The sequence below is a fragment of the Bemisia tabaci genome, chromosome 3 (assembly GCF_918797505.1).
Source record: "Bemisia tabaci chromosome 3, PGI_BMITA_v3".
Classification (NCBI taxonomy): Eukaryota; Metazoa; Arthropoda; class Insecta; order Hemiptera; family Aleyrodidae; genus Bemisia; species Bemisia tabaci.
The window spans coordinates 37,093,091-37,107,342 of record NC_092795.1 but is presented as its reverse complement, the minus strand read 5'-3'; the positions used below and the strand labels follow the sequence as shown (position 1 = coordinate 37,107,342).

General features: G+C 37.0%; 1 protein-coding gene across 1 annotated transcript; it reads right to left on the bottom strand.

Moving 5' to 3' along the window:
* Positions 1 to 2,565: 2,565 nt before the first annotated feature.
* Positions 2,566 to 13,924, bottom strand: LOC109032922 (uncharacterized). The gene is made up of 3 exons (XM_072298297.1): positions 13,638 to 13,924; positions 12,179 to 12,303; positions 2,566 to 11,105 (listed from the first exon to the last, which is right to left on the bottom strand). Exon 3 carries the CDS (start codon positions 11,094 to 11,096, stop codon positions 8,169 to 8,171), a length of 2,928 nt encoding a protein of 975 aa, XP_072154398.1. The 5' UTR covers positions 11,097 to 11,105; positions 12,179 to 12,303; positions 13,638 to 13,924; the 3' UTR covers positions 2,566 to 8,168.
* Positions 13,925 to 14,252: the final 328 nt, after the last annotated feature.

The following is a 14,252-nucleotide window of genomic DNA, read 5'->3' as shown; positions in this document are numbered from 1 at the left end:
GAATATTTTCGATCATTGCTTCGATTTTTGATTTTTTATGTACCGTGAGAGATAAATGACGCACTTTTAACTAAGACGGCCAGTCATTCCCGTGCGGAGTTGTGGAGTATAGTTTTAATTAATAACGAGATTGACGATAAGGGCGGACCGGCGGACGGTTATCGAATTCGAATGCGATTATTCGAATATTCGAATGCGATTATTCGAATACTACCTATTCGAATTTGCGATTGCGAATACTTCGGAAGCGAATATTTGAATGTGATGCGATTAACTCGGTGCCGATAATTCGAATATCGAATATTCGATTATCTAAATATTCGACCATCCCTAGCTATTTCATGAGCCACCTTGCGCCGTCCGCAGCGCGCATGGTGCACGACGCGCCTTTTATGATTACACTTCTTCTAGCGTTGAGAGTTCACTATAATTACTTCTCACGACCAGTGTGTAATTTTAAAAGTCGAAAATTAAAAATAAAAAAAATCATACACGATACCTATACGAGTTTCTCTACCAAAGAGCTCGCCCCGCAAGAAATCGTTCACCACCCGCCCGTTGGGAGCGCCGCGGCGTGCTGCCAGCGCGAAATGCGCACTGACGCCTATACAAACCTACAGGGCTACTTCACGCATTGCGCAATGCTTGAAGTATCCCTTTAGGTTTGTAGGCGTTTCGAGCTGGCAGCACGCCGCGCCGCGCCGCAGCGTGTCATAAACTTGCCACATTTAATAGGCCAGAGTGTTAAAACATTGGCAATTTGCCATCAAATTCGAAATCAGCGACTCAAAAATCGTAGGACACGAAACTTTCGTAGTAATCTTTCAGCCATTATCCGATTAATTTCTTCCTATTCTTGAGTTTTGGATCATAGTGTGCCGCGGGCGGCGGTTCATAAAAATCTCCTCAGTGCTCAAATCGGAGCGAGGACAAGAAAGTAAATAAAGTAATATTATACCATTCGTGGGGGATTTGCGATTTATTCACAAAATACCATCTTCTATGTATTCTATTACTCCTTTACAGTTCTGCTCGCCGCGTCAGAAACCTTTGTCATGATGCTCTTAATTTTAGCCGTAGGTATTGTGGTTATTCGTGTCCTGTCCGCAATTTCTAATTTCACACGAGCTTATGATGTATTTACGCAAGAAACTAGTGTAGCAATCCCCCCCCCCCCCCCCAATCCTTCGATTTGTCCATATAGTTCCAGTTGTAATTTAAATGCAGCAAAGAGGAAATAAAGAAAAACAAATACTTGGAATAATTATACGACCAGTCAAAAAAAGTTGGAGAATCCTGAACTGCTCCACCTCCATCAGATTCTTCTGCGCTCTGGACGATTCGCGTAAAATGTACTTGGACCTATCAGTAACAACTTCCCTTTCTCTTGTGCTATTTTTAGGAATTATATATATCTTCATCAAATAAAATGATCACTTTGCCAGATAAATGGGTCATGTACAAGCCGAGCCTGGTTCTTAAGTACCTTCAAAACTTGGATGATTTTTTTCCCTAAATATTATTTAAGTACTGAGTTTGTACTTCAAGCTTGAAAATTAGATTTTCCTTTACTTTGACTTAAAAAGAAACAGGGAAAAAAAATCATTCTAAACTAGAACAGATGGTGAACTGGCATTTCTCATTTGGCATGGAGTGACCCAAAATGTACCTAGTGGATTATACTTACAGCTCAAATTTATTGATACTCTATCTATAAATTTGATGTTAAAGTGTTCGCTATTAATATCAAATTTTTTTCATTCTGCAAACCGAGACAGTACTGATCGTTCAAAGAGTACAGAGCCTAAGTACAGTATTTGCTGCAGCAACATTCAAGTCTCTAGTTCACTTTTAATCATGTACCTAGGTTGTCGTTTCTGTTTGATTAAATATTGGTTCTGATGTTTCAAAAGTTAAACTTGACTCCTGCCATGGTGTTGTTTTGTATTCTAAGTTTGAAATTCTCATCTGCATAGGCTGAATAGCCTGGTCGTGTTTTAAAAAAAAATGAATAAATATTCGTTATATGACCTACAAAACTGCCAAACATTTTTTTCTGAACAAATCTTGCTAATAGACAGTAAATTTACTTAAATAGCAATTGCATGAACAAGCACAAAAATGATCTGACAACTTTGACAGGTGACATTGCATGTACCTTGACAATGTTGTACTGAACAAAACTAAAACATTGCTCGGCCTGGTCTGGTCCTTGTCCGTTCTATTAGAAATATTAGCACTTATTAGAGTACTCAAAACTATCAGCATAAAAATTAGCAATAAGGGGAATCAGCACATTAATTGAAACCTACCAGAAACATAAAAAGCTGTGTTGGATTTATTATATAAAGGGGGACAAATTAATGATATGAAGTCATTAGAGACGCGGGTGAACTCCTTCAATATCATGCTGACACTTGATCTCAAAATTTTCATGTTCAGAAAAAAATGAACATTTTTGTAGGTCTTAACAACAAGTTGTTTTTCAAGCTGAGGATCTAGGGAGGCGGAATACTTAAAATCAAAGTGGTCAATGATTGAAAAATGTAACAAAATGTAAACAAATATAGATAAATATAGATATATTCTTTCATGAACTTTACAGTTGGTAGATGAAAGGAAAGAAATGAACAAAAGAACTGTAAGTACAAAAATTTTCGTGTGTTGAAATCGAACAAGTTCGTGATACAATGATCTTCTAAAAACAATTGATATGAAATTTTTAGAGCTAAGCTAGTAAGGTAGCTTTTTAAAAAAGAAACAGACATTTTTTTAATGTAAATTTTTTATCTGCATAAAACTAAGTATCTACTCCTGAGTCGTAAAAATACCTAAGAAAAGACAAAAGGACACGACCTGTTTCAGTTCATGATAAAAAAGGCCTGATGATTTTCTTGATAAAACAAAAATGCACTATAAAATAAACCATAAAAAAACAAAAGAAAAACGCTTTAACTGAAGATTATCTATAAGGTACTTGATGAAAGTAATAAAATCTTTCGCAGCACCTGCAAAGGAAACATAAAACACTTCTATCTAAAAATTTTCTGCAATAATCTGGCTGTGTAAGATAGAAGAAAGTTTACCTCAACTCAAATATGATCTCAACTACATAGTAACCTGTGATACATTAATGGTTGGAATGTTGTGATTTGGATGGTTTTGGGGAAAAAAGACTGACAGAAAAAAATTTGAACAGAGGTTTTTGACTCTTTTACAATGAACAAAGCACCAGTCGTGGAGTGGAGACCTGTTGGGAAAGATTCCAACACTTCAAAACAAAGGTAAAGGGAGATTTTAAAGAGGGAGATTCAGATACAGGGATACTATCAGACTGAATCGGTGAATAGAACTTTACAATTTCAGCTTTATTTCCAGTTATCAGCGTGTTTTTGTTTTCCCTTTCTTCTTTTTTCAGTTTCGTTGAGTAATGCCAACGGAAAAAAGAAAAAAGAGCAACAAAAACTATGTTAGCTCTGATAGCATACCCGTGAATTCGTAAGAGCCTTGGAGTCAGTGATAGAAAATTGATGAACCAAAAGTTAAATAGCTGAGAAAATAAGTTTTCTAAAATATTTCCAATAACTTTCACCAAAACAAGAAGAAAAAAAATAATTATGACTAAAGTACCTTCACTTACTTCCATACCTATTGCACTGGATATTACCCTCACTGACCGAAAAAGAGTTACGAAAACAAAATGGCAACGTATATTTTTTATCTAATTTTCGTCAGCTGGCTTGAAAAAAACCATTACACGCTAGCAAGTTGCGTTTATTGATAAGTACCTAAGTTAGGAAAATATTTTCCTAAAGAAAAGTGGAAAATGAGAAGGTGCTTAGTTGTACATCATAGATTTTGAATAACATGTTTGAGGTACACTAAAAGACTAGTTATAAAAGGTGTTTTCAATTTTAAAAAAATGTATTTGATTTAAAGACATTCTTTTTTATTTGATGATTTTTTTTTTTTTCTTGAGTCAAAGAAATTTTCTTTAATTACCTAGAATGAAATAAATATTTTTTTATTTCAAAGAATATGTTATTTGACGACAAATTAACATTACCTACTTTAGATTAAAAAGTCATTTGAATTGCAGAACATTTCATTCAGTTAGGTAAGAAAATGTCTTTACATCAAATACAATTTTTCTTTAATTGAAAATATACATTTTCTGACCATTTTGTTCAGTGTAATTCTGATTTGACTGAAAAAACAATGCATAATTAAAAATCTTGGAGCTAAGTGTAGGTGAGCAGTTGATCAGAATATTAGCTAAATCTCAGGGGTGTGTACTGTGGTGATTCATGCATGCTGAATGCTTAGTGTCGCATTGCCAAACTAGTAATAGGTAATTTCCTTAAAATAATGCTATTACGAAATCAATAATAATATGCTTAAATGATGAAGATATGCAACTGCACCATTAATGGTATCCCCATGTGATAGATCTGTACATTCACACAAGTTCTGTAAAGGTTTTCAAGAATGCTAACTCCTCATCTCAAAGGCCTTCCAAACATAGAATGCTTGGTTTTAAGTAATGTATACTTAAATGCAGCTTTAATTCTTGCTGATCAATTGCCTGACCTATCAACCTTGCACTTCAAGGTTTTTTAATAGCGATGCGGGATACAAAATTATCAACTTCTTCTTCATTTATCCAAACCCTCAAAGTTGGATCATTCCTTAAAATGTTACTGTTGAATACCAATTTCCCCCATGTGACTGAGGCACAATGCACCTAATTTTCGAGTTACGACACTGATTGTCGATGTAATATTTCATCATTAAATCATGAATAAAGCTTACATAGCGGTTGTCCCAACTACTGAGTGCACTTTGAGATAATACTGAAGGTCCTGAATTCACCATTCTCAAGTAGTCTGGAGTGATAATAGGTACCACATAGTCCGTCTGCGAGAAACAACGCATTATGAATAGCTCAGGATTAGCACTGACAAATTTTTCTTGTTCGTCAAGAATTAAAACTCCAACTGGGAATGACTCGGAGCGGTTCTCGCGTAGTCGCTGTGCAATCCTGAGTGCAACTTCTTTGCCATCATCAGCAAACGTTAACATAACAGTTCTCATTTTCCTGCTGGGTCGTTCGATGTTGGTGTTGAGCAAATTACTATTAGACTGAGGTTTTGGAGCCAAACGTTGGCACAGCGCAACTGACTGAATCGATGGTACAATAATTGGCTGCGGAGAACTTGACAACCACCGGGGTTGGCATTTCAGTAACACTTAGCTCTCGCAAAGTAATAGGTAGTTCTTGTTTGATCCGAGAGTAATTGTTGGGTCTGAGTAAAAATTCGCCACAGCGGGTGATTTCATTGTTTTGAGTACATTCGTGGGAATTTTGGTTGTGTAATATAAAAACTGCATCCACCATTTTAGTGATGGAAATTTGGGCTTTGGTGACAGCATCAGGTCGTTGAATGTGGAGCAAGTTATTCAAAACTTCACTTAAGCTGGCATTTTCACCTTGCGCAAAGGCCATCAAAACCAACTCGGTGCTGTCGATGTAACGATAATTTTCGATGCATCCTATCTGATGAAAACTGAGTCCTAAGTAACTAGCTAGATCTTTCCATCCATTGATCTGAGAGTTTGCTCCAGTTGAACTTATGGTGGAGCAAATATCCTGAAGAACCCTTTGGCCAACTGGGTGAAACAAGTAGGAGGCATGAATCCTAACAGTTCTAGTGAGCAAAACATTGTATGATTCATCAGAATCACGAGTACTCAGATTATTCCTGAGGCTTTCTAACTGCCGATTAATGTTCTTCCTGGCAATCATTGTCAGGTTTCAAAAGTACAAGGATTTGAAGAAAAGTGGAATATTTACCAAGTTTTCCTTGTTCCAGGAGGAAAACAGGCAAAATTTAGCATTGCAACCAAGCTAACCTTACTTTCACTTCACCACCACTAGTTGAACACGAGTCGTGTGACGGATAGTTTAGGGTTCATAATTAGTAGTTTAGAACAAAATGCTACAGCAAATACGAAATGTTTTACGAACAAGAAATGCTAAAAGTGGAAAGCTGAACAAGAAATGATCAACAGAAACGACAGAACAAACACAGATAACTGAGCGACCTTGATAAAATTGACGCAAGATATATGCAGGAAGGGTCAGCAACCTGATAGACCCATTGTAGCGTTGTGACCGCGTACCAGAAACCAACGGGGAAATATTTTTGATGAAAGAATAATTTTTTTTTCTTTGATATATTTTTCTTTCTTTGATGCACATTCTCCTCCTCGATTTATATTTTTTTCTCCCATAAATATTTTTGATTACTGCAAACCTCTGGAACCCGGAGGTTGGCACTGCTGCCTCGCACCGTGTGGCTGAATTGTGGCGCGCAGTTTGAATTATTACTTACGCGTGTAGATGCGCACTTCGCTTTTTCCGTCCTTTTATATTTAGCTAACCTGACGCTGCCATTGAGATGTTTCCATCCACAGTAACTGCGGTTCTTATTGAGATCAAAAGTATCTTATACAGCAGTGCCTCAAAAATGCATCCTCAGATAACAGCAGCATATAACAATTTTGACGAAATCCACTTGCCCATTGGTATTGGCAAGATATCCGAAGAAGCCTCCAGCCAATTTTAGATTTTGAAATTTTCTGGGATGAAGCTCATTTTGCAGAGATTGGATGTGCAACTCAAATCCAAACTCAGTAAAATGATTGAAAAAATCATGGAGAAAAAAGATCAACAAAATGCGCATCAAAATGATTTTTCCACCAAATACTTACTCTGCAACAACTCGAACTTCTTGTGGAATAATTTAAAAGGCCGTCAAAGAATGCACATTTAGTCTATCATTCCTAAAAATACCCGCTATTTCCACCTGCAATGAGTGATGCAATGGTGACGCAACGCTCCAATGTGCGGATAATTATCAATTACCTTTAATCTTTCATTAAATTTATTCGCTTTAAATTCGGTATACATGATGAATAATGGATAACATTGTTGAGATGTATCTATTACAAAGCCAGAGAACCATGAAATGCCCAGATACAGCAGAATAATTAATGTGGATGTTGACGTTTTTGTTGAAAAGTCAACTGAATACTTCTCAATCAATATGATGAGTTTGATGATAGTTGCATACCAAAACCCAGCAACATGAACTTCATCCAACCTTGAGAAATTGCATAATGTAAAATGGTTGAAAACTTTCATCCCAACATGGATGTGTGAGTGGATCTCTTTGAAGCCCTTACATCTACTGTTGTCATCTGGAGATATATACCTGCATAATATCTCAGGAAGGACCTCAAAATTCTGGATGAAAAAATTACAATGGCAGCGTCTTGTTGACAACAACAGTACTGGACAGAAAAAACGATGGATGTATCTGCACTGCAGGATCAAAAATTCAAAGTGCGCGCTCTAATTGAACCGTCGACTCAGCACCATGGAACGAGGCAGCAGTGTCGACAACTGGGTTTAAAATTAGATCGGCAGTATCAAATAATACGTTCAAAGGAAAAAAAAATTCATATCAGAGGAAAAATATTAATTACATTCAAGATACTTTTGCTTGACTTTCAATTTTTGATTAGAGGAAGTGTGCGGGTAGATAAGCTTTAAACTACTCCTGACTCATTGCTTTTTCAAAATTTGACTTCGCTCTTCACTATTCAGTTCAATACTTCATCATTTCTTACTCAATTTTATTTTTATAGAGGAGAAGTATCACTGCTTTTCTCACAGTTGTTATGTAATGGGATGTTGATACATTATGATATCTCAAAGATTTACCTGGAAAATTCTTTGCCATTACGATTTATTTCCTTTAAAAAACTTGAATTGTGTACAGAAATTATTTAATTCTGAAATAGAGATATATTCATTAAAGTAGGTTGGTATCTACATTAATAATGTAGAAGACCGAAGAGATCAAAGTTTAAGATATTGAACCTAAGCGTAAATCAGTGTTCATAGATGAAATCAACAGTCAGTTTTTTGATACATGTAAATACTAATGCACCTTAGAAAACCGGATGGTTGACTTATCCTATCATTTTCCCTCAAGGGAACAAAAAACAGAAATTAGAGGAACCTCTAAAAGGCAAATTATGAACACATCATTGGCTTATCACAGTCTACTTATTTCGTTTCTCATCAGGAAACATAAGAATCAATTTTCAACGTCCATCATGATATCCTCGTTGGCATACTTCAAGATGATCCATTCTGCACACTTGGCTTCAAATGTGGATTCAGTGTTGCTTAACTCTCTCTCCTTCAAAATTGACTTTTCTTCAAAATTGGTACAACTGCTACTGAATTGCAGCTCAGATCCGGTGGGAATGGACATTGAATATTTACGACTTGACCGTTGTCCACCCTCATCCACAAAATCATTGTCGATTTCAGGTACTTTACTGTTTATCAGCATGAACTTGGGCTCACCTGCTACTCTGATAAAGTCAGGTATCCATTCAGAGGTGGAAATTGTATCTTGACATGCTTTCGACAGTGTTTCGGTTTCTGCTGAAGATTCAGGATTAACTGCAGTTTTAACACACTCTCTTAATCTTAGATGTTTTTTAAAAAGTTTCTTCATTTGAAACTGGGCTGAACAAATGTTACAAATGTATTTGTTCTGAGAATGACAGTCTTTTAGATGTCTATTAACAGAGTTTTTAAAAGTAAACTTACTGGGACAAATCGGGCATTCAAATCTCTTTTTATTGTTGTCGATCAGTCTTATTGATTTTTGTTTACATGAATTGCCTTCGATATGTGCCTGCAATATCCCTTTTTCCTTAAATTTTTTAGAACACTTAGCACACGTAAAGCGGTCTCCACTGAAGTGTGACTGCAAGTGTTTCTTCAGTCTCTTTTTCTCATTGAAGTTAGCAAGACACACCATGCAAACAAACCGGTCTTCTTCAGTATGATGTGTTTGTAAGTGTAGTTTGAGGGTGCTGTCTTGAAAAAATATTCGAGGGCATAGATCACAGCTAAAACTTTTCGGTTCAGAATGCACACTTCTGAGATGGCTTAACAAATCAGCATTCTGAGTGAATCTAGAGATGCAAAGATGGCATGTGAAGGGACTTTCCTCAAGACCTTGGCACTGATTTTGGTAAGGAGCTGTTAATACCCTGACTGGGTCTCTCGGAGTAGAAAAAGAATGTTGTTCCTCAAGACTCTGAGACTGATTTTGACAAGGGGCTGTCAATAATCTAACTCGGTCACTAGGAGTGAAAGAAGTATCATTTAGGACATTTTGAACTTCCAGGGGCTTCTCTTCTGGTTCATTGTGTGAATGCATTTGCAAGTGATCTTTCAGGCTTCTCTCACATTTCATTTTAGAGGGACAGAGCTCACAAGAGAAGAGCTTTTCTTCAATATGCCCGGGTGCATGTCTTTGGTAATCAATCGCTTCATTTTTATTGTGTAAAAGAAGATGTTCTTCAATTACTTTCTTACACTCAGATTGTTTTGGGCGATAAGGACAAGTGAGTAAGAGTTTTTTGGGAGAGCAGCTCCTTTCAGAATTGGATTCCTCTCCTTTGCAGTCTACTATGGCGTCCGTCTCCTGACTTAATCCATTCATTTTTTTATGAACGAGTGAATGGCAGTGCAGATCCTGGAAGGTTCTAAACTTGAGCGAACAATCTGGGCAACAATGCCGATTTTCATCTTGAGTGAGGCACACACTACCTTGCTCACCGTTTAAAGTTGGCTCTAACTTTGATTCAGTGATAGTAACAGGATCCTCCAGACTATCAGATTTTTTAATTTCTACTCTTCTTCCAAGGTTAACTCTAACTTCTTTCAGCAAAATTGACTGCTTAAATTCTGAGCTAAGTGAGGAGCTCTTGGTAGCACTAGCTTTATGACTTTCCAAGTGCTTGTGAAAACATTTTAAATATCGAAATTTTAGAGGACAATCCGAACAGTGGTAAAACTTGTTCTCAGGATTCATTTTGAATCTGGTTTCCTCAGGGAAATTTTTCATTTCTGGCTCCTCAAGACCAGAATTAAAGTTATGTGTGTGCTGTTTAGAATGTCTGTATAAGTCTTCCACTATGCTAAACTTAAGGGGGCATTCAATGCAGCAGTATGCCTTAATATTAAGGTTGATTTTTACATCTCTTGACAAGTCCACACACTCTTTCTTGAGAGTTTGCAAAGAAGAAAAGCTCAGTTGATGTTCTTGAGAGTTCTTTGAATACTGACACAGCTGTGAATGATCTAAAGAAGGTAACTTTTTCTTCTTGTAGGTGCATTCAGGCTGGAATGGTGAACTTTGTCCCACTGCATTAAAGGAATTGGAGTGTTCTCGTAAGTGTTTCTGCAAGTCTTTTAAAAATCGAAACTTCATTACACACTCTTCACAAGCATACTGGTTACGATAGGACTGCTTTTCCAGCCTTCTCAAGCCTCTCTTGCGACTTGATTCGACCGTATCACTTGCAGGAGGAGAATCATTAACGCGATGTTCACCTTCAGTCGGAGACTTATTCTCAACTGTCACTTCCTCCTTTTCAAGACTAAAAAATGTATCATTAGTCAAGGGTGAAAAGTGGCCTACATCATTATCACCTCCAATTTCTTTTACCTTCATACATAAACCACTCTGTGGAGAAGTAATAGCTCCTAAAGAGCCTGGGGCAGTATCAGGACTAGATTTACTTTCCAAAATCACTTCCTTGAGAGACACATTTTCATCATGCACTGTGAAAATAGGTTTGCTCATCTTCGCTTCTTCTGTTTCATTATTCCTTGTATCAACTGTAACATTGACTGTGTGGTCTGCGTGGTTGATTTTCTCCTGCCCAGCATTTGATGGTAATCTAGGAATATGTTTGATCAAACTTTGATCTTCAAAGCTTTCTTCAATTTCTATTACATCATATTTTCTTAACTCAGTATGCTTACCAGATACAAAACTGAAATTTTGTCTGTTGTTGATCCGTTCCAGAATTATTTTTGGAGTTTGAAGGTTTCCGAAGAATGAGAGATCAGGCTTTTTCTTCATGATGTTCTCAAGTATCACAGGTTTAGGATATAACTGACTAGCTTCCGAAATTCCCACTTTAGTCATTGCCATGGTTGGAACCTGTCAATCAAATTAAAAATGAAATTATGTTCTGTAAATGAGCCATTCAATGTCATTTCTCATAGACTTTATTGGAAAGGTTATAATTTATTACTTACTCATCATTATTACATGGGTTGCAGTCCATACCAAATGAGTTTATGCAATTTTGGACTGCAACAGAAGATCCATCACCATGATTCTTGCATTTACTTGCTAAACAGACGTCAGACGATCTTCTGTCGCAGTCGAAAATTGTGTAAACTTATTTGACAAGGATTCTAAAATAGGAATTTTCCGGGAGCGCCGTTCCAGAAAAATCTAGAGAGTGGGGGGACGATAGTTGTAGAGATGAGGCAAAAGTTTACTGTAGGGGGAGGGCAAAATTTCAACAAATTTTGAAAAATGCCCGCTAGTTGCCAAAATTTTTCAAACCAGAAACTTTTAATTCGAGCCCCCTTCCACCCCAATTGATGCCTCTACAAATAATTAATAATCAAAGCAACATCATAATTTTCACCAAGGCATGCCCATGACAAACTTGCACACAAGCAACATTTTACATTCCCCATTTTTAAAGCTTATAGCTGGAAAGGATACTTGAGATTTTTCATACCTTTGTTTTAAAGTATGACATTGTAGGTACTTAATGTAGATGCACAACGTTCCATACTGTCTGAATTATTACTATCAATGGCTACAGCTTCAAAAGGAGTTACTTAGTGACATATAACCAACCAGATATTTTCGGTCTTTGAAGTCTCATGATAACCTTTCATGTTTTTTTTTACATGAACAAGTTCAGGATCATCATTATTTTTGATTTATTAATTTGGTTCTCAATCATTGTGCTCTAGGTTGTTGATAACCCATGGCGACACAACCATTCCTATTACTGTGAAATTACCCTGGTAATTACGTACATTCACAAGAATGTAAATTTTTGGTCATGGTTTATATTTTTCATAGACAATCTAACATGCCTGTCATATGATTTTTGGTGATTTTTCTTTGACTTTTTAAAAAACATGCTTGGGAAAATTTACTTTCAAATGAGAAGAATGGATTCTTTGGAAAGAAAAAGAAATACTTACACAGATGAATCTTGAAAAATCACAGTTAGGATGCAAGTTCAGCTAGGAGGATCGTTCAATTTTTTCCCCTCACTTGTTTAACTTCTCAGCTTTGCTCATAACTTGAAGGCCATATTTCCGACACTCTGCAACCAAATTTTGACTTATTTACTCATTAAGTATCATCTTCCCGTCCGGCAACGGCCAAAAATAACATTGCCACAACGTTGCTGCAACGTTGCCGCAACATTATTTTTGGCAGTTACATTGTGACAACATTTCCGCATCTACTTCAGGCAACCACTTGCCGGGCGGGCTTGATTTTGGGCCATGATTACCAGGGGTGCTTACCAGGGGTGCAGAATCTTCCAAGCTTCCACATTTTCACGCGCCCGCCAGACGGCTTTCCACATTTATCTCATTAGTTTTCAACAAAATTTCCCACCTATCTTAGAACAGATGGCGTTTAGCCTTGTGTTTTCCTTTGATTTTCGACTTTAGGCCCCTTGAAGTGTTCCCCCCTCCACATTTTTGGGGCTTCTCCACATATTCACGCACCCAGGCAGGCGCATTTTCTGCACCCCTGCTACTTACTTGGTCAACAGTAAAGCATACGGAGAAAAGCGTTTATACATCATTCAGAGGGACACCTGCACCCTAAGAAAATGACACTTTTTCTTCCATTGATGTAGCATGGTTGATCAACTATTGACCATCTATGGGGTCATCTAAAGGGACACCTGCACCCTAAGAAAATGACAGTTTTTCTTCCATTGACGCAGCGTGGTTGATCGACCATTGACCATCTATTTTGCAGCATACGATTAATACCTACTGAAATTGTGTTTTTACGCAGTAATAATGATCAAGGAGAAGTATGATGATCATACACTCTATTGCTAATTGTTAAGCATTTTTGTATTTATGCTTACACATACAGATAAAATTTTATCTTTCACTGTTCATGTGGCAGTTGTGGTTCAGTAAGTATGTGACCCCTTCATGAATATTTAATGACTAGAATTCGCAGCCCGCCTTCAGTCCCTGAAATTAAAGTACGTAACCTATCAAGCCAATAGTGGTTCTTGATATGTAATATTTAGTGACTTCTCACACAGGAGGTGGTGTAAGTCGTTTGCGGAAAAAGCTGGAGTGCTCAGCTCTGTGGTAGTGGCAATCGAGATATTTACCAAAAAATATTCCTTTTTGTCTCTCCCTTTTAAGCACTAAGCACACATTGCCGCTCTCTTTGACAAGACTGCTGGTTACAGTAAAAATATAGAAATGATAGCAGTATACTAAAGCTGCTTACTGTGACAACATACCTATTCCCCTCTCTGTGGTGCGCTCCGGGCGACCACAGATCCCAATATGTTTATAGTTAAATATTTACCTACAACTTTGAGAAAACTATGAAACATCAGTATTATGCATGTTTCAAGAAGTTCCGTACGTATCAGAAGTAAAAATGATTACTTACCGCCATCATTTAATGAGGATGGGAGGAGAATGAAGAGAGCATGATGTCCATCCGGTAACCTGGGTGAATCAATACTAGATGGTGCTTGATGGTACAAATCATGAAATATTTTAGGGAATGATTCCCTACTCAACAAATACTAGTCAAATTGGATTAATATCTGAGTGAAAATGCAAAAATTCCTCGGAAAATTCTACAAAAATGGCTCACCAGATTAGTTGCCGACTGCCGACAGATGTGACAGAACGAAACATGTTAACATGCGTAAAAATGTAAACAAAGATTATTCTAAATAAACAATAGAGAATATTGCCATTGTTGCCAAGTGTACTAGCCACACGTATTCAGTTATTTGTCAGTAATATACGCGGAGACTTGAGTATCAACATGAAAGTGAATTTTAAAAGAAAACTTAAAGAGGAAATTAACCATTTAAACCAATGTTGGTGTTGCATCGTTCAATGAACTGATAGCGTCTTAGCTGTCCAGACAACTGATTCATAGGATCTGACAACAGTGCATAAAATCGTAAAGGCGCCATATATTTGATTATTTGAATGATCTAAGTTTGCTACATGCCCCATCCATGAGAGCAATGATCACTTCAGACTTTAC

What these genes read in the sequence shown, in the direction of transcription:
- LOC109032922 (XM_072298297.1), bottom strand. Translation starts at nt 11,096, where the DNA reads ATGGCAATGACTAAAGTGGGAATTTCGGAAGCTAGTCAGTTATATCCT.